This window comes from Durotheca rogersii (assembly GCF_024521655.1).
Source record: "Durotheca rogersii strain YMJ 92031201 chromosome Unknown GGS23scaffold_51, whole genome shotgun sequence".
Lineage (NCBI taxonomy): Eukaryota > Fungi > Ascomycota > Sordariomycetes > Xylariales > Xylariaceae > Durotheca > Durotheca rogersii.
The window spans coordinates 60013-77228 of NW_026251282.1; the positions used below are offsets into that span (position 1 = coordinate 60013).

The 17216-nt window shown below is 54.3% G+C and overlaps 7 protein-coding genes across 7 annotated transcripts; 3 read left to right on the forward strand and 4 right to left on the reverse strand.

Moving 5' to 3' along the window:
* Positions 1-536: 536 nt before the first annotated feature.
* On the reverse strand, positions 537-1694 carry GGS23DRAFT_589462 (HAD-like domain-containing protein). The gene is made up of 2 exons (XM_051517619.1): positions 1591-1694; positions 537-1510 (listed from the first exon to the last, which is right to left on the reverse strand). The coding sequence occupies exon 2, from the start codon at positions 1437-1439 to the stop codon at positions 747-749; it is 693 nt and encodes a 230-aa protein (XP_051367295.1). The 5' UTR covers positions 1440-1510; positions 1591-1694; the 3' UTR covers positions 537-746.
* On the reverse strand, positions 1615-2649 carry GGS23DRAFT_439790 (uncharacterized protein). The gene is made up of 4 exons (XM_051513933.1): positions 2295-2649; positions 2090-2169; positions 1809-1909; positions 1615-1737 (listed from the first exon to the last, which is right to left on the reverse strand). The coding sequence occupies exons 1-4, from the start codon at positions 2432-2434 to the stop codon at positions 1711-1713; spliced, it is 348 nt and encodes a 115-aa protein (XP_051367296.1). The 5' UTR covers positions 2435-2649; the 3' UTR covers positions 1615-1710.
* A 1868-nt stretch (positions 2650-4517) lies between these two features.
* GGS23DRAFT_589472 (nagb/rpia/CoA transferase-like protein) lies at positions 4518-6329 on the forward strand. The gene has a single exon (XM_051517620.1). It carries the CDS (start codon positions 4855-4857, stop codon positions 5638-5640), a length of 786 nt encoding a protein of 261 aa, XP_051367297.1. The 5' UTR covers positions 4518-4854; the 3' UTR covers positions 5641-6329.
* A 771-nt stretch (positions 6330-7100) lies between these two features.
* Positions 7101-9434, reverse strand: GGS23DRAFT_589473 (major facilitator superfamily domain-containing protein). The gene is made up of 3 exons (XM_051517621.1): positions 8794-9434; positions 7610-8714; positions 7101-7522 (listed from the first exon to the last, which is right to left on the reverse strand). Exons 1-3 carry the CDS (start codon positions 9130-9132, stop codon positions 7119-7121), a joined length of 1848 nt encoding a protein of 615 aa, XP_051367298.1. The 5' UTR covers positions 9133-9434; the 3' UTR covers positions 7101-7118.
* Positions 9435-11549: 2115 nt separating this feature from the next.
* On the reverse strand, positions 11550-12642 carry GGS23DRAFT_589474 (uncharacterized protein; the record flags this gene model as incomplete). The annotated part of the gene is made up of 2 exons (XM_051517622.1): positions 11550-12213; positions 12273-12642. The coding sequence occupies one exon, from the start codon at positions 12640-12642 to the stop codon at positions 12334-12336; it is 309 nt and encodes a 102-aa protein (XP_051367299.1). The 3' UTR covers positions 11550-12213; positions 12273-12333.
* Positions 12643-13212: 570 nt separating this feature from the next.
* On the forward strand, positions 13213-13812 carry GGS23DRAFT_589475 (uncharacterized protein). The gene has a single exon (XM_051517623.1). It carries the CDS (start codon positions 13527-13529, stop codon positions 13740-13742), a length of 216 nt encoding a protein of 71 aa, XP_051367300.1. The 5' UTR covers positions 13213-13526; the 3' UTR covers positions 13743-13812.
* Positions 13813-14216: 404 nt separating this feature from the next.
* GGS23DRAFT_589476 (uncharacterized protein) lies at positions 14217-17196 on the forward strand. The gene has a single exon (XM_051517624.1). It carries the CDS (start codon positions 14637-14639, stop codon positions 16632-16634), a length of 1998 nt encoding a protein of 665 aa, XP_051367301.1. The 5' UTR covers positions 14217-14636; the 3' UTR covers positions 16635-17196.
* Positions 17197-17216: the final 20 nt, after the last annotated feature.

A 17216-nucleotide genomic window follows, 5' to 3' on the forward strand; every position in this document is an offset into this window, starting at 1 on the left:
GACCAGCCGTAGTCAGTGAGGATTACAGGCAGATGTATAAATACGTCTATAGTATAGATATAGACCAGCTAGTAGCCGCGCTTTAAACCCCGAATGTGCAGACAATTTTACAAAAAGGAGGCTGGTCAAGAAGATGCCCTCGTCCTCGTGCGAACAGAAAAAGTAGGTCTGTCTGGTCCTATGCTCGGGAAGCCCAATTTAAGTAGTCTGCCTCAGCTGTGGTGCCACGAATAGAAGGGCGATCGGCACCGGGGCCTTGGACATAGCATAAAGCCCGTATCTATTCGCATCGATGCGGACCCCCCCCTCTTCTTCTGCTTGGGGTAGACGGACAGCCAAAAGCGCGGGGGATTTGGCGTATCGAGCTGCGAGCCGGCCCCGTTCATCAAATGGAGGGATGCGGTTTCGGAGGCCCCGGGTTGGCTCACTCGCTCGCGGCTGGCAGGCTGGTTGCTCGACGGTATCGAGTCGATGTATTTTAATCAGAGGCGATTCGAGACTAAATGATCCACACGGAATGCGAGCGTTCATCGGAATTTCTCTATCAGCAAGGCATATGTATTGTTTCAGGTGGTAGAATCTAGTGTATTTCTGTTATATAAAATTTCAGGCGATTCTTCCACCGGCCATTTCCGTGATTGGCTTCTTCTGTCTATAGGTTTCTAGTTTGCGCGTAGGCCGACGACCATCAAAATCTCACGACATGCCATGGGTGAAGGGGTTCTTGATCAGAATGCCTTATAACGTCACGACGCCGCAGCTCGGAGGTCGCTCAGCTGGTCGACGTAGTAAGCGGGCACGGCTACGGCGTTCTCGGTCTCCCAGTGCTCCTTCTTGCTCACGCCGGTCAGCACGGCTAGTGTCCCACCTAGCTTGCCCTCGACACCGAACTGGATGTCGGTATTGAGTCGATCGCCAACCATGCAAGTACGTCCACGGTCTAGCTGGAACTTGCCCTCAATGGCGTCCATCATAGCTTGGCTAGGCTTGCCTAGCGCCAACGGCGTCTGTCCCGTCATGTTGATAATGGGGATGGAGATGGACCCGGCGCCGGGGAAGAAAGTGCGGTTCATGGGCAGGGTGCTATCGGTGTTGGTGGCGAGAAACTTGGCGCCCCGACGGATGTATTGGAAGGCCGTTGACAGCTTGAGATAGTTGATGTGGAAGTCAAGTCCAGCCAGGACGACGCCGACGTCCGGATCCAACAGCGAGCCGTCAGCGAGCCCCTCGAAATCAGCTGGCGTTATGTCGCGACGCATGGCCGGGTCCGTGCCGCCGATGAAGGGAATGCCCTCTTCGCGCAGCTCGGATTCGATGCCACTCTCCCCAATGACGAAGACCTTGTTCTTAGGCGGGGGCAGCTTCATGATCCGCGAGATGTAGATTGCGGCCGAGTAGGCGGAGGCGAAGATCTCCTCCACATTGCTCGGGATTCCCATGGCCGTCAGCTTCTTCTGGTAATCGGCCCGGGATTTTGTAGAGTTATTCGTAACGAATACCAGCCGTTTGCCTGAGAATTTTAGTTTCGGTGTCTCTCTCCTGTCTATTTGCGAATGCGCCCGCGATTATACGCGCATCAATTCAGCCTACCTCTAGATCTCAGCAGCTCGAGGGTCTCGACGATACCCTCAAACAGGTAGTCCCCAGACCACAAGACTCCTACGCGCGCATTCAGTCCTCCAGGACCTCCCAAAAATGAGCCGAGGGGGTCTAACCATCGCAATCGAGCAAAAACACCTATGAAGCATTCGGTGAGATTTGGGCTACTATGATGATGAGCCGGGTCAAAACGTTGGGAAATGACGCACGTCGAACTTATCGAGGAACTCGCTGATGGCGGCAGAGTCGCCGGTCAGGTACTTGGGCAATTCCGGCATCTTTGAACCCTCGCGTCCAGGTCTGCCCGGATCTACTCGTCGCCGGCGCTGTGGTTGTAGTTGCGGGTTAGCCTGGGCAGCGAAGCGATGGGAGGGGAGCTGGGCAAGGAAGCAGGCTTTAGCTCGGCGAACGTGGATGGGGGTTAGCTGGGGCAGGTTTCTCAGGGGGTGTGGTAGTAGTAGTAGTGTTGGTTAACGCCCGTGGGGACTGCCTTTTAGCATCTCGCAGTTCCGCAGCGCGCTTTTTGCGCAATTCAAGCTGTATCCTCTCTCCTCCCTTTGAGGGCAATTCCTAGCGCGGTTTTAAGCTGTGTATCCCCCCTCCCAGCGTAGTTCACCCTGGATCCTCCCCTCTCCCTGCGAAGGCGGTTCTGGTTTTTCGGTAGTAGTTGATGGTATAGTTTTTAAAGGACGTACCAGACCAAAAGTAAAGAAAAAATATACTTATAAACTTTAGAAAACATCCATACGGATAAGGCGGGGGGGGATGAACAAAATAAATAGACACTTGAAAGGAAAATCAAGAAAATAACGGAAAGCTGAGGGTAAGCCGTCATTGCGCACCCCGAACGTTAAGTAGGTACCTACATTCAATTCCGGTACGCAGGCCATCCACTTCCCTCTAGGCTGTAGGTAAACGTCCCTTATCTTAACCCACAGAAGTCAATGCTTCCATAATGACGGTTCCTAACCAAATACACCACCAACTAATTAGGCACCTCGGTATGCATCTACATGATGCATGTATGCCGCTAGAGTGGTGCTCTCCACTTCTCACTCTTAATACTACTTACCTATAGTAATAGAGTATATTAATCCCCGCATGAGGCATGGGCAACCGGTAAGTTAGATTGACAAGCATGGCCGCACTCGTGGCTGTCAAACGGCGTCTGCCAGTTTCCTCTCGGTTGTGCCACGCTACGACTTGGTTAGCTGACAGGAATTCAAACGTGCCCACCGCCAGACCTAGCGGGAGCACCCATTTCCATGCCCTGCCACTGCTACATAGGTAATGTAGTATGGCCTGGCTGCCCACGGCCATCCCACGTAGCATGTTTAAGAATAAACCCTGAAAAGCGCGCCCATACCGGCCACCTACCTATCTAACACCAAAGCTTACGCCGTACAGAGTCACTCTGTAGGCATTGACTACATATCAAGTACCTACATAGGCATCAACAGAACAAGATGGACCCAACGACCCAGAAAGCTTACCAAAATGGATTAACCTTTTCTTTTTAAGTCAGATTATCTCCTCCCGAACGAACAACACAATTCTCCCACTCTCTATATTTGATCCGAGGGAAAGCCCTTAATTCTTAAAAGTTTTGGGCAAAATAGGTCCCACCAACACAGTGGTAAATTGTGTGGGTAGTACCGGCCCTACTTATGAGCACTCGGGGTCTTGGGTCCAGCCACCGACACGCGGATTACATAACGATTGGACGGTAATCTGAGTTCTTTCTCCACCTGAGATCATCTTGATTATGGATATTCGCTCCCTCCCTCTCCCGATCCCGTCCAATCGGCACCGTAAAATCAATCACAGATAGCAACCACCGGCGCCCAGGCCGACGGCAGTAAGCGGGGGTCACAGTAGCGACCGATTGTAGGCGGTACGGACGCCTACTATATTTACGGTAGAGTATGCGAGATGCATGCATATACGTTAAGCAGGAACGTGTAACCAGCATAGTACGGCATACGTATTATACATTAGGTAGGTATATGTCACTGGTGGAATGAGGGCGAACTCGCCCCTCCATGTGATGTGCCTGCTTCATACTGCGTAGTACATATACTATACGCTAAAGTGCGAGTACCTACATGACGTACATAGGTACCTAATATGGTTAGGCAGACGCGCGCGTAATTTACCTACAGGCCTTTCCTTGTCCCGCCTGTATGGCCCATACCCGGATTGGTAAGTGCCTACGTCAATTCCCTCTACCAGCTGGTCGCAGCCGCCCAGCCAGCTATCTACCCCTCCATTAGTGTACTAACACTTCCCTCAAGCTACTCACCATATATTTTCAAACCGAAAGAAGAAAAAGAAGAAAAAGGAAAAAGACAAAGAGAAATGAAGAGAACGAGAGCGAGAGAGGAAACGACGCTTCGTACCCTAGCAAAGCTCTATCTCCCCCCACGTTCTTCCACACCCTACATTCACCTCCACCACGCAACTCGTCCACCAATCCATCCATCCATCACCCATCGAGATTGATCCATTACTCACTGCTCAGTTTTGGCCCTCTATTCACTCTTTCCAAGGGGCCACAGACCATCGTATGCCAGGACTGCCACACGATCCCTTCCTGTCAGGCCGTCGATCGCCCGGACCCTGGGAAACCCTAGCAAGTGCGAGAAGATCTCGTCACTACTAGCGGCCCGCCTCCACTACGTACGCTACGTGCGCTACATAGTAGTATCGTCGCCGAGACGCCTTAGAAGAAACCATCACGACGCCTCGTCTGTGTCCCTCGTCCGTATCCCTCCTTTTGACGACACAATCATACCCTGAGCACCTCGGGGTATTTCCATGTGCTCTATCTGTATCTGTGGAAAAGAGCCAAGGCTGGCAGGGTGGTAGACCAGTCGGGAAAATCACTCGAACTGTCGCCTCACCCCCCCCCCCCCCCCCTTAACCCCCCTTCCCATCCCATCCCAGCCCTACATCTATTTGTCTTGCCTTACAATCTCTTATTATTACATATTTGCCTACCCTCTACCCTACCCTACCTTACTCTGCTCTCCCCTATCTTCCTTGAGCTAACCCCCCCACTATCGTCCTCTGTAAACAACTTGCCACACCACCCCACGACCACCTCAGTCTGACAATCATCTTATTAGCCCAGTCATCTCATCAAGCCGCACTCCCCTTACTTAACAACCAAATACCTCCCACCTGATCTCCTTGTTCCTTCGTCCGTTCGTTTCTGGTCACTCCTTTCTAACACAACCACATCTGCTACTCGCCATGCCGGGAAAGCAGCCGAATCTTTTCGTCTTTAACGACGTCCAAGCTCTCGCGCCCGCCCTGCGCTCCTACATAATCACATGCCAACATGCCGGCCTCACCCGCCATGGCGTCTTCAAGGTTGCCGTCTCCGGCGGCTCCCTGCCCAAGAATCTCGCGAACGCGCTCCTCGCCAATCCAAGATCTCCGGAGGATGTGATCCAATTCGGCAAGTGGGAGATATTCTTCGCCGATGAGAGAGCTGTGCCCTTAGACGACCCGGATAGCAACTACGGCCAGATCAAGAAGGAGATATTAGATCACATCCCCCCCGAATTCGGCCAGCCTATTGTGCACCCTATCGACACTCAATACCTGGATGACACTCAAGAACTCGCCGACCAGTACGAAAAGGCTCTCGTCAACTCCTTTGCCAAGGGCGACTCCGTCAAGCTACCCATATTCGACCTACTTCTCCTCGGTACCGGTCCGGACGGTCATACCTGCAGTCTGTTCCCCGGCCATCCGCTCCTTCGCGAGACCGACGCCTGGGTGGCACCCATCGAGGACTCGCCCAAGCCGCCGTCCCGGCGCATCACGCTGACCCTCCCCGTCATCACACATTCGGTCAGGGTCGCGTTCGTCGCCACGGACGGCGCAAAGCGGGAGATTTTGAAGGAGATCTTCGAGAGAGGCAACGGCCTACCGTGCGCGCTCGTCAACGAAGCGACGGGCGAGAGATGCAGTTGGTTCACTAGTGCTGCCGCTGTCGAAGGCATCAGTTTCCCTCGGCGAGGATTCCTGTAAGGGCGAGTCGTGGTCGCATAGAGGTCGAACAGCGTCCCGGTGATGCGGCTAGACTCTTCGGTGTGGGGAAAGAAGGATAGAGAAAACGAGAGAAGATCCACAAGCTAATTACTGAGTGGATCTCGCACAACAAATTCTGATGGCATGTCATTCAACCCAGAGGAGGTCGATAAAATCGCATCAATGCGCGTAGGGCGCGCGTGGCTAATGCATCACCGTACACACGCGCACGCGCGCATATGTGTGCATACGGTGTGCTGTGGCCTCTGAAGTAGGAATCGGATATCGGATACGAATTCTCCTTTTTAGACAAATACCTAACATACCCCCTTCCCCGGACCCATTCACAAAAAGCTGGTCTTCTGGAACAAGAATGTGGAACTAATCCACGCTTTAGACAGGCTCATATCTCTTTCCCAAATCACCTTCATTCATATGAGTTCTTCCTCAATACCGGGCTTGACCCAAGTTTGGCGTGTACAGGTACTATTCTCGGGCCTTTCTCCTAGCTTCTATCCTGTTAGGTCTAGCATTTCCTAGCTATCTAGGTAGTTACGCAGGCTTCAGGTACGGTATTTTACAAGTGCAAGAATAAAAAAAAAGGTGCAATAATAACCTAACCAGACATAGAGTGATGTTGTGAAGCGAGCTTCGAAATCCATACCTAGGTATCTATGAAATTTCCTCGTGTGATGTCGGTCCTTTTGGGCCCTATTTCAATCCCCGATTGAGACCAATGTAGTTAGTAGACGGACAGGGTCCCGTCTTCTCACGATATAAATGTGCCCAGCCCCTTTGGTCCTTGAGATTAAGACGACTACGGGTAGACACATATGCAAGAAGACACGTATTGATGCCCTGCCTAGCCCAAGGGAATTTTGCTCCGAGCCAACACACCCCCTATCTATGTAGGTACCTACATCCTGAAAAGCGGTGCCGATATGACGGAATCAGGGCGGCTAATGCCGCCAACATCCGCCTCTAGCTCCCCTTTTCTTTCTACAAGTGGCATATTGTATTGCGCAATCTATCGGGTTGCCTTGTATAAGAAGTATGGATTGGGTATATAGCGACTATGCGTATTGACAATCTCTCTTCGACCATGTAGCATGCAATCTCGCGCGTGGTATATTTAGGTATAGGTAGGTATACGAAAAATTAGTAGGTAGGTAGGCACCTAGTTATCAACCAAATGTCGTGTCATTCCCCAACGCGCTCCTATCTTGCCCTCGTGGTGCCGCAGTAGCTGCGCTCGCCTTTGTCAGAACATGTAGCGTGGTTGCTTCACGTACGAGGTAGCTCTGATGGAGAGCGCATCTCACGTACGCGTGAGAGGCGCGCAAATAAGTTGGGTGTTGTCGCGTCGGCCGTAGCGTTGGTGTTTCTGCCCTTTACGGCCTTACTTACGAAGGCAGGCATCTGTTTAGGTAGGTATATCCGACCCGGCGCGGTGAGTCAACCCCCCCCCCCCCCCCCCACTAGCCTTCCTCCTCTTCTCTTCGCCCGTCTTCGAGCCTCTTCTCGCGGATGAACAGGGCGGCGACTAGTGCGGCGGCAGCTAGGATTGCGACGGGGACGAACGCGCAGCGCACGGCGCGGCTGTAGCAAGCGCGGACTACGGCAGCGACGGGAGGGTCGAGCTCTCGGATCGCATCGAGGCTGCGGCGGACGCGGCGCTCGATCTCGCGGGCGCGGTCGCCGCCGCCGAGCGCCGGCGCAGCCGCCTCCAGCCCCGCGCGCAGCGCCTGCTGCAGCACCGCTGTCGACGTGCTGATGCCTAGCGACGTCCCGAGCGACCGGAACAGGTACGAGCACGCGATCGCGATCGCCTTGTCATCTTCGGCCGCGTTGGCGATGATGGCGATCAGGGTACTAGTTATGACTGCGGGGGTCGGGGGGAAAGGCGCGCGTTAGCGAGGTTGCCCTTGGGTACTTGTTCATGAGGGTGATGATGGAGGGGAGAACGTACATATGCCCGAACCGAGCGACAGGATGGAAATCCCAACGACGACTCCGGCGGTGGAATCCGCGACGGCGCCGGTGAAGGCGAGGAGCACCGGGACGCTGAGGACGAGGAGGGCGTAGCTGAAGAGAGTGAGGGCGTAGTACTTGCCGGTGCGGCGGATGACGAAGCCGGCGCCGAGGGAGCCGGTGAGGCCGGCGGCGGTGCTTGGGATGAACACGAGGCCAGCACGGGCGGCGGAAAGGCCGGCAGCAGCCTGGAAGTAGAGCGCGATGAAAAACAGCACGCCCATCTGCGCGGCAACACCTAGCAGGTTCGCCGCGTACGCGGCGAATAGCGGGCCGTCAAGCACGATGCGCGCTGGTGCGAAGGGCGCCCATGCCCACCGCGCCTCCACCAGCGCAAACGCTGCGAACAGCGCTGGAGACGCTGCCAGCGGGCCCACCGTCGCCCACCGCGACCACCCCAAGTTGCTCCCGCCGTCGAGCCCGACGAGCAGCGCCGCCACGGCTGCCACGAGGATTGCGGCGCCGAGGAAGTCGACTTGGCATAGCTTCGTCAACCAGGCAATGTCGCCGTCGTCACCATCAGTAGAAGACGGGGCCGGCGGGCTCAGTGTTAGATAGACGGCGACCCAGGCAGCGGCGGCCAAGGGGCACTGGGCGAGGAAGGCCCAGCGCCAGCCGGGGCCGTCAGCGAGGACCCCGCCAAGCGGAGCACCAACGGCGACGCCGGCGGCGAAGATGACGTTGATGTAGCCCTGCCAAAGGGCGCGGTCGCGGAGGGGGACGAGGTCGGTGACGAGAATGGAGACGACGGCGTTCATGCCACCACCGCCGGCGCCGGCGACAGCCCGGGCGGTGCACAACTGGGCAATGTCCCGTGCGAGGCCGCAACCGAGGCATCCGATGCCGAAGACGGCGTACGCGAACATCAGGGAGGCGCGCCGGCCAAAGGTGTCGCTGAGCCGGCCGTACAGCGGTTGTAGCGCCGTTAGCGTTAGGAAGTACGAGGTTGAGATCCACCCCGTGCTGTTGAGCGCCGCGAGGTCGCTGCCGATCTTACCGTACGTCGCGATCGTGAGCGTCTGGTCCATGGCCACGAGAAAGATCTACCGCCCGGGTTCTGTGGTTAACGTGGGGGAGGTGAGGAAGGGGGGGGGGTTGTAGAGTGGCGGCGCCGCGACTTACGCCAATGGCCAGGGCAGGTAGCAGGGCGGCTAGGTTGACCTTGAGCAGCGGAGGCTTGCCGTTGTCGCCGTCTCCAGCCATAGCAGCCGCAGCATCGATGTCGTCGACCGAGCCAGCTTCCACATCTACCTCACCGTCGTCGGGAACCGCCAGGCCGCGGCCGCGGCCCGCACCGTCCTTCACCGGGGCGTTAAACGTGCCATTGGATGGCGGTAAGCTCTTATCCAGCGAGTCACTGCCTACAGACGCCCCCGGTCCGAGCAGGGGCGTTGTCTCCGTGGATGGCGGTGGCCCCTCGTCGATCTTCCCCGAGGAAGAGGGCGGAGAAGAGGCCGGCATCAGGAGAGGAGAAGGGGGGTGTGGGGTCTGAGAGCACTGCGTGCGCACTCGAAAGAGGAGCAGGTTAGTGGGTAGGAAATGGGCTTCTCGTCTCTACCCCTGGTCACGATGGAGAGAAGGGACGGACGAGGAGGAATAGATAGGAAGCACAGATTTGTGGCTAAAAATCGGACCCCAAGCTCAGGAGTCGATCTAAGTTGTACGAATCGTAAGGATATATACACTAAAAAAAAAAAAATTTAAGAGGAACTCTCCCCGAGAATCGGGCGGATTCGATGCAATGACAAACCAGTGAATATTCACTCCCCCTGAACGCTGTCAGATTCACCCGACTCTTCTCCGCAGTTGGCTAGGAGGAGGCACCGCTGCAACGGATATGTATGCGTGTGAGAGAGACGGTCGGTACACTCTGATTGCATTCGCTGCAAACGACTGGGGAAGAGGAATGATACGCCTACATGCCTCCTGGTATATGATATGGTGGCATGCCTTTCTTATCTCCCTATTTCTCTCTGTGGGTAATCTACGCCCATGTCGTTAATCCTCTAGGTAAGCCTACGATATCTGCTCTGAGTGGTCCCTTCTCTCGTTCTAGACCCCTTCTCCCTCCTCCCCATGCCGCCACCTACCTACATGATCACACAATCAGCGCCACGGATTCGGTTATCGTCCCCGTCGATTGAGCGAACTGACAGCAAGCTAGTGGAGCATACATAAGTGAGAGAGCGAAGAAGCGGTCCGCGCCCTTCTTCTCCATCGCGCACTTCTCCCCTCCCTTACATACATGGGGTCCCTGCCCTGCTTGCTTACGCACCGCTTGAGGGGGTCCTGCGACAGGGCGCGCACGTCTATGTGTGTAGGTAGGTATGTATAACACACGTATGCTAGGTACGTCAAGGTAGCAACGAAACCAACAAGAGTAAATCGATAGATGGAGCCAAGACGAAAGCCATCAGATTCTATGCCTGTCGACGAGGGTGTGAATCATCGAAGGGGAAAACAGTAGAAAGAGGAGGCCAGAATGCGTATACCTATATAAACGTATATATAAACATATGTATGTATGTATGTATGTATGTATGTATGTATGTGTGCTAGCGTTGCAGTTGTAGGTACCTATAAAGCATACCTATGTGCCTTAGAGGTATTGATATTTCGAAGATGCGCAATGCTACATAGCTGCGAATAACGATAGGCTGGAGGGGTGTCGTCGTGCCTCTCCTGCTCCTGCTCCTAAGTACGGGGCGCGGTGGCACTATGTTAGGTAGATACCTAAGGTAGGTAGTGTGCACGGCAAGCCGAGAGAGGATGCTGGTACATAGACACTCTTGTGTCTCGTGGACGGCATTCTTGATAATAACGACAACCACTTCTGGTATTCGGCACAATAACGCAGATTAGCACATCTTGCATTCGCGTAAATACGCCTGGGTATAGAATAGCCGCGCGCAAGCGGCCCGGCCGACGGCACTCCGAGGTGGGTAGTAGCCGTGGCGCAGGCATGTTGGAATGCCAGCGGTGAAAGTTGCGTGCAGGTTGGTCGGGTTAGGTGTAAGTCGAGAGAGAGAAAGAGAGAGGTCTGGGGGGTTTTTTTTTGGCATGTTCCTTCGCGGGGCGGGACGAACCCAGGGGGATGGAATTCATGTTGCATCGCCTGTATGTGTTGCTATGTCCATGTAAAGTATGCCTATAATTAGGCGACGTAGTAGTCTTGTTGGCAGCGAATCCTAGGGATCTGTTTCTTGTTAGAGAGGGGGTTGGAAACGCGGGAAGCTTGGGGTGGGGGAGGAGGGGGAAACGCGTGCTGGTTTCCTTCTGGTCTTATTTCTTGTCACTCTACGCGCCGACGATACCAACGACATACAGAGGAAGAGAATAGATATCTCCTGTAGACAGGTGTATGCTGTGCATCATTTTACCATGTCCGAGGATAGGTGCTCAAGGTGTTGGTAAATTAGGTACCTGCCTACATCATGTACTTCCATGATACATGACACGATCTCTCACCTTACTCAGGTAGGTATTCATACCTCGCGTGCGTGGGAAGAGAGGCCAAAAACACGCCACAGAGATAAAACCTTATACAGCTGTGTGTGTGTGGTGTGAATTACAATATTAATCAAATAACCCTAATCCCTACCTGAACCTAGTCGTACGATTCAATCCCCATCCTCGATCTCCCCTCTCTCCCCCTAGGATCCTTCGTTGTTTGTAGCCAAGTTATCCCACAACTATTCCCGCGTCTATTCTTATACATGCCCACATCAAACAGGTAAACAGGTAGATACCTACCGAGGTAAACTGGCTACGAACATACACAACTTGTGTGTATAGTACATAGCGGATGCGTTGGAACGACATAGAAGCTTGATCCAACCCTCCCCCCCCCCCCCCCCCCCCAAAATAGCTTCTCCCGTCCGATCGTTTCCTCGGCTCGCCACTCCGCGCAACAGGACATGCCGTAGGGTCGCAGTCGACTACGTGCATAGCTTCGTTCCCGACGGATCTACCTGCTATGCAAGGTAGCAGCACACATGCGTGGCAGAGCTCAAACTTCCGGGGAACTGGTTGTTATTGATCAGGCGCATTTGTTCTGTGTGCACGTATATTACCTACCGACGTATGTGGGCACACCGTCGAGCGTGTGTATCTGGATATTCTACCTATGTGTGTACATGTGTAATACGTGCAGTACATGCGCACGTACCTAATGCAGCCACACGCTTCTGATACCTACGACTCTACGAGACACCTTCTCGTACACGTCTTTCGTGCCAGCTCTCCGTCACACGCGCATCACCACTATGTCCGTGTAAGAGAGAGAACCCCCTCCCCGGATCACGCAGACTGAATTTGCGCGGATCGACCGTCACATCGTCGCGGGCCCGTTACGCAATGGCGACGTGATTCCCCCACTCTCTCGCCCCTCCTGCATCATCATCATCGCCGTCGCACGGGGTTTTTTCATTACTTTACTTTTTCTTTTTCTCAGGTAACGCGCGTTGAGGTCGAGGAGGAGGGAGGGCAAGGTGGCCGCCCCGGATTCTCGGGTTCTAGTTCTGGTGCCACACGTTGAACAAGCTAACCCGCCCGAATTAGGTGGGTACTCTAATGAGGCAGGTACGTGTACATGTAGGTACCTGAGGTAGGCAATTCGATGCTTTAAAGAATTGCACCGCCTAAGATAATAGAGGCCTACGACTATCGACGTAATGTGGGTAGGGTAACACCATCACCCCCCAGTTCGTGCTTTCGCGGCGCCGGGAGTTCGGCACGCAGCAGAGTGAGTCCGGCAGGGCGAGGGTGCGAGATCCCGAAGGCGTGTTCTGTAGATGGTGTAGATGATGAAGGGGGCTGAGGTCCGAGGGGGCGGCCAGCTCGGAAAGGACGTTGAGGAGAGCCCGTCGTCGTCAGCTCTGCCGCGTGAAAAGGAAGTGAGGGGAAAAGAAATAAAAAAAAAATAAAAAACCTACCTACAAAAAAAGAAGAAGAAAAAGGAAATGGATGCATAATACGCTTGCTTAAACTACGACTGATCGCGCGTTGCGCGATCCGGTTCTTCCGATATTTGTTCTCTTGGCATCATGTACCCCCGCATAGGCATTCGTTACCCATTGCGAGAGGGTTTGATGATATATATCTACAGACACGCCTGCTTTGCGCAGGTACCTTATAGGTCGCCACCTGTCCAAATGTAAGTCGGGGAATTGAACCCCGTAACCCTGCATTTATTAACCAGCAACCCTCAACACCTGAGGGGGCAGGAGGGTAGGTCCGTCTGTATGTAGGTAGGTCAAGAGGTACCTCCAGGTGATCTCACTATCTGCCTGCCTGCCGACCTGCCTTACCTACGATCGCCTCTGCATACCCTCTATCCCCCTCCTCCGTCTCCCTGACACTCGACAACCCTGGCTCTCAGCTTCGACGCGCTGTGAATCTAGTCCCGCCATCTTACGAGCCTGGCTCTCTTTCGGGGCTAGATGATCTGCGTCCGCACTACGTTAGGTTGCTCCTCGCCCACAGCCCTCTCCCTTAGCATCTTTCCTAGCCGTTGGCGGGAATTTGTAGCTTGGCCGACATGTCGCATTATCGTTACTCATATACTAGTTGGTAATTTTCCTCCCGGCCGTCCCTTTTAATGTACCCAGCACCGCCCCAATCGAGTCCTCGCCTTCGGTATTTCCCTTTCGCATTTTTCTTGTTTTTCCTTCTTCTTCTTCTGGCTACCTCCCCATGCATCGATGGTGCCCGTCGTGCTAGTGACCACCGCGCTTAAAAACCCTCCGAGCGCATGTATGCAGGGCGTCGTTCGTGTCGTCCCAACATACCAGAGGAACCAAGGGCGAAACCGCAAGAACAACGTCGCGCCTTAGTCTCGAGGTCTCGGCATATAGATGCAAGCACCCGTGTGCGCAACTCCGCCTAACCTACCGGTCCCGTTTCTTCTCTCTCTTCTCTCTCTTCTCTCTCTGTTGCAATCATATCATTATTCTCTCATAGGTAGGCATATAGATACTGTGCGTACATCCTTATACAAACAAAACAAGCAAGCATGCATGCTCGTCGGTATGCTTGTTCGAATCGCCGTCGTACCTTGCGCAAACTCATAATACCATACCTATCGACCTCCTTTTTGTGGGGTGTGATCGTGACTCGATGTCGGGACCTGTCGTATTCGTCCTATCTATATATACCTGGGTACCTATACATCCCCAGGCGGGAAGGCGAAGGCGAGAGAGCAGGCGAGAGAGAAAAAGACGGGCGATTGGCAGGTGGATACATCCATCTGGCCCTATCAATTTTAGAGCCAACCACTTCTCCTCTTTGGGGAAGATTCCGTGGCTGAAACACCCGTCCAGGGGTTCAATTTCCACGAGGAGCGGCAGAGAGACCTGGAGGCTTGCTGGTTCCACCCTTGTTCCTATAGAGATGCGAGAGGGATCGCCGCGTTCCATGGCCAGAAATACGTACCCGGCCCTCGCCAGGCCTCCCACCAGGAACAAGTCCCCAGATCCCTAAGCTGGCTGTTCCCGACCCAAGTCCCCTTCCTCGACAGTGCTTCTTGTTTTGCCGAGAAGACCTGGAAAAAGAGAGAGAGAGAGAGAGAGGAACCCCCATGCATGCCATCGAGCCGTTCCCTTCTTACTCGCCGACGAAAATCTCGTATGGATCCTTCGCATATGGTACCTGCATCAGGCATGTTGTCATTCCTAGGTTAGGCGAAACTGTCGCGTAGGATCAGGGCAAGGATACTGCGCTTATATAGGAAGCAAAGCTTGGTGAACCCACCCCCATGCGACGGGATATCACTTATTACATCTGCACCCTGGGTTGCCTTCCCCAGTCTCTTCTTCTTCGATCTCATCGGACGAAATCTAACAGACACCATGAACAACCTCACCCTCGCCCTTCTGGTATGACAGCATTTGTCGTTTCGTCTTCCTCGCCCTCTTCCTCTCGTGAAACCACACCTCTCCAAACGCGTCCGATAACGTGGTATTGTGATGGACCGCTCCACGCTTCAGGCCCCTAAGCCGGGTCGCTCGCGCTTCTCGAAAGCGCTACCTGCCCCTCCACCCGGGTTGGAAGATGATAGACCACCGCCAGCGTCTCGAGATCTCTCATCTCTACCTCGCTCTCCCTTCCCGCCTAGGAAGGATAGCGTCACTGTTAGGACTAGCAACAATAGTATAAGCGCGAGTGTCAAGCCAAATTTGACCGAATCAACTCTACCGGCGCCGCCTCCAAAAAGTATCGTGGAGACCCCTCGCCCACAAATGCAACCGAAGTTGATCCCGAGGAAGCCGGTAGGGCTTCCAACAACACCTACCCCCACGACCGCGCCTAAGCCCAAGCACCTAAAGCGGGTGTCTTCGATATCTAGCATATTGTCAGCATATTCCCACACCTCGTCGGGCTCCGTTCAAAGGTCGTCACAAGACAGTATCTTCACGAAGGACAGTGAACCCGCAAATTCACCTGATCGGCCGGGAGTCGACGACGTCCAACAGTCCATATCCAAGTCTGCTCCATCGCTTCCGAATAACCCTGGCGGATATGAGAAACTTGAAATCTCATTTGAGGTAGGGGCGATCGACCTTCAGCCACCGATTTCGATCAAGGATGTGACTCGCTCGAGCACATCGTCGGGTGACCGACAACAAGGTGCGTCCTCGGGACAGGGGGATGGCGCTCTCGCTCTCAACAGAGATCCTCCGGCACCTACCCCAACAACCTTAGACGATACACCTCAGCGACAGGAAATCTGGCGTCGACGTGCGTCATCCAAAACAGACGGCAGCATCCTCATCCCAGGACTCGTTCTAGAGACTCCCCACACCTCTAACCTGACCTCAACTCCTTCACAGCCCATCAACAAAGACCCGACCCCTTCACAATCCGTCAACACGGACCTCATCCCCCCTCCAGCACCGAAGCGAAGCAACGACAGTCCGGCAATTTTACTTCCAAGAAGCGGTTCGCTTCCGGGAAGAAATATCCGACCAACCCGGCAAGCGGAATCGCAAGGCCAACATGAGACGCGCAAATTCAATCCCGTCCCTGAAGAGCTCACCCAGCCAGGCGAGACACGCAAGGGAGCCGGGATTCCCGGCGAAATCCCAGCAGTGATGGATGAGTACTCGGAATCAAGCCTGCAAACCGACGCCAAGATGAACGTTACGTCACCCGCGAACGGTCAACCTGTTTCGGGGAGAAATTCTAGGGAAGCACCGAAGAATGCCCTCGATACGGTATTGTCGCCTAGCTCGGTTGTATCGTCGTCGTCGTCCGAAGGGAACCCGGTCGTGCTCCGGGCCATTGGAGGCCCCCTACGCAGCCAAGTCGATTTGGGTAGGAAGGGAAGCTCGCCCGATCTAAGAATGCACGGCCGCGGAATCCCGAGTCACCCACGACCATCGCGCAGCAGTTCTTCATTGCGCTCTGTCATGACCCCCTCGCAAGCACAAGAGTCCGCGAGAACCAAGACGATACCACAAGTGAACCCACCCCCCGTGATGTCGGTTTCATCACCACCAGGTTCGAATGAGCCGCCTCAGATGCCCGAGCTGTACAGGATGGTCTCGAGGTTGACCGAACCACTCAGCGATATTAACGAATTCACCGAAATGGTAATCGACGAGCAGACGGAGAAACTCAATGAGGCCGTGGCCCGTTTCCACCGAAATATTAACCGGACTGCGCCAGTAACCGACGTCGTCTGGCAGGCCAAACCTCTGACCATTCAACATTACGAATGCTTTGCACGTCATACCACCTGGCTCCCCGTGAAGAACACCAACTATACACTGTCGTGCCAGACGTGCGGTGCGGAGGATAAAAGTTGGCGTCGGACGTGCGCGTTTTGCAGTCTACGCATCTGCATCAAGTGCCACGAGCAGCTGATGTTAACCCACAACTCCGATCTCAAGGCGTTAATGGGCAACATGCAGACCGATCTACGCGAGAACGAGCGCCGTTGGCAGGAGAAGAAAGCCGAATAAGCGATCCATTCTTCCCCCCATCGTACGCCCAGGGAGTCCCTATGTGTTGTACTTCTGGTTAGCTTCTCCCAGGAGGCGAGAACCCTGGCCTTTTTTTTTTCCCCTTTATTGATTCCCGTGTGATTATTACCCGAGTTATTTTGACAGAGGAAACCCTTGAATGAAAGGGTCCTCGACCGACGGCTAGCAGCCGGATTATTCATTCACATCCCAATTCCCCAAATAGGCGGAGAACTGGGACTTGCAACGTAGGGAGGGAGGCGTTATCATTGATGCCATTTGATGTCGCGGCGAACTTGAACGTGTGTGATGTACATATATCTAGCCAGAGAGGAAGAGACAGAAAAGGGGAGGTTGGAAGGTTAAGGGAAATGAATGGGACACGAGCATGGACGCGGCCCAGGGAAGGGAAAGGGAACGGGAAGTCATACCCAGGCAATTCCTTCCATTGCATAGACGATGCCCGAGCTTGACACAAAACCAATCTACTGCGGCACGTACCTTCTATCTCTACAGTATCGGCGATGGCTTGTCTAGAGGACGCGAGATGTGCCTACTTCATTAGTCGCGAGAAGTGTTTTT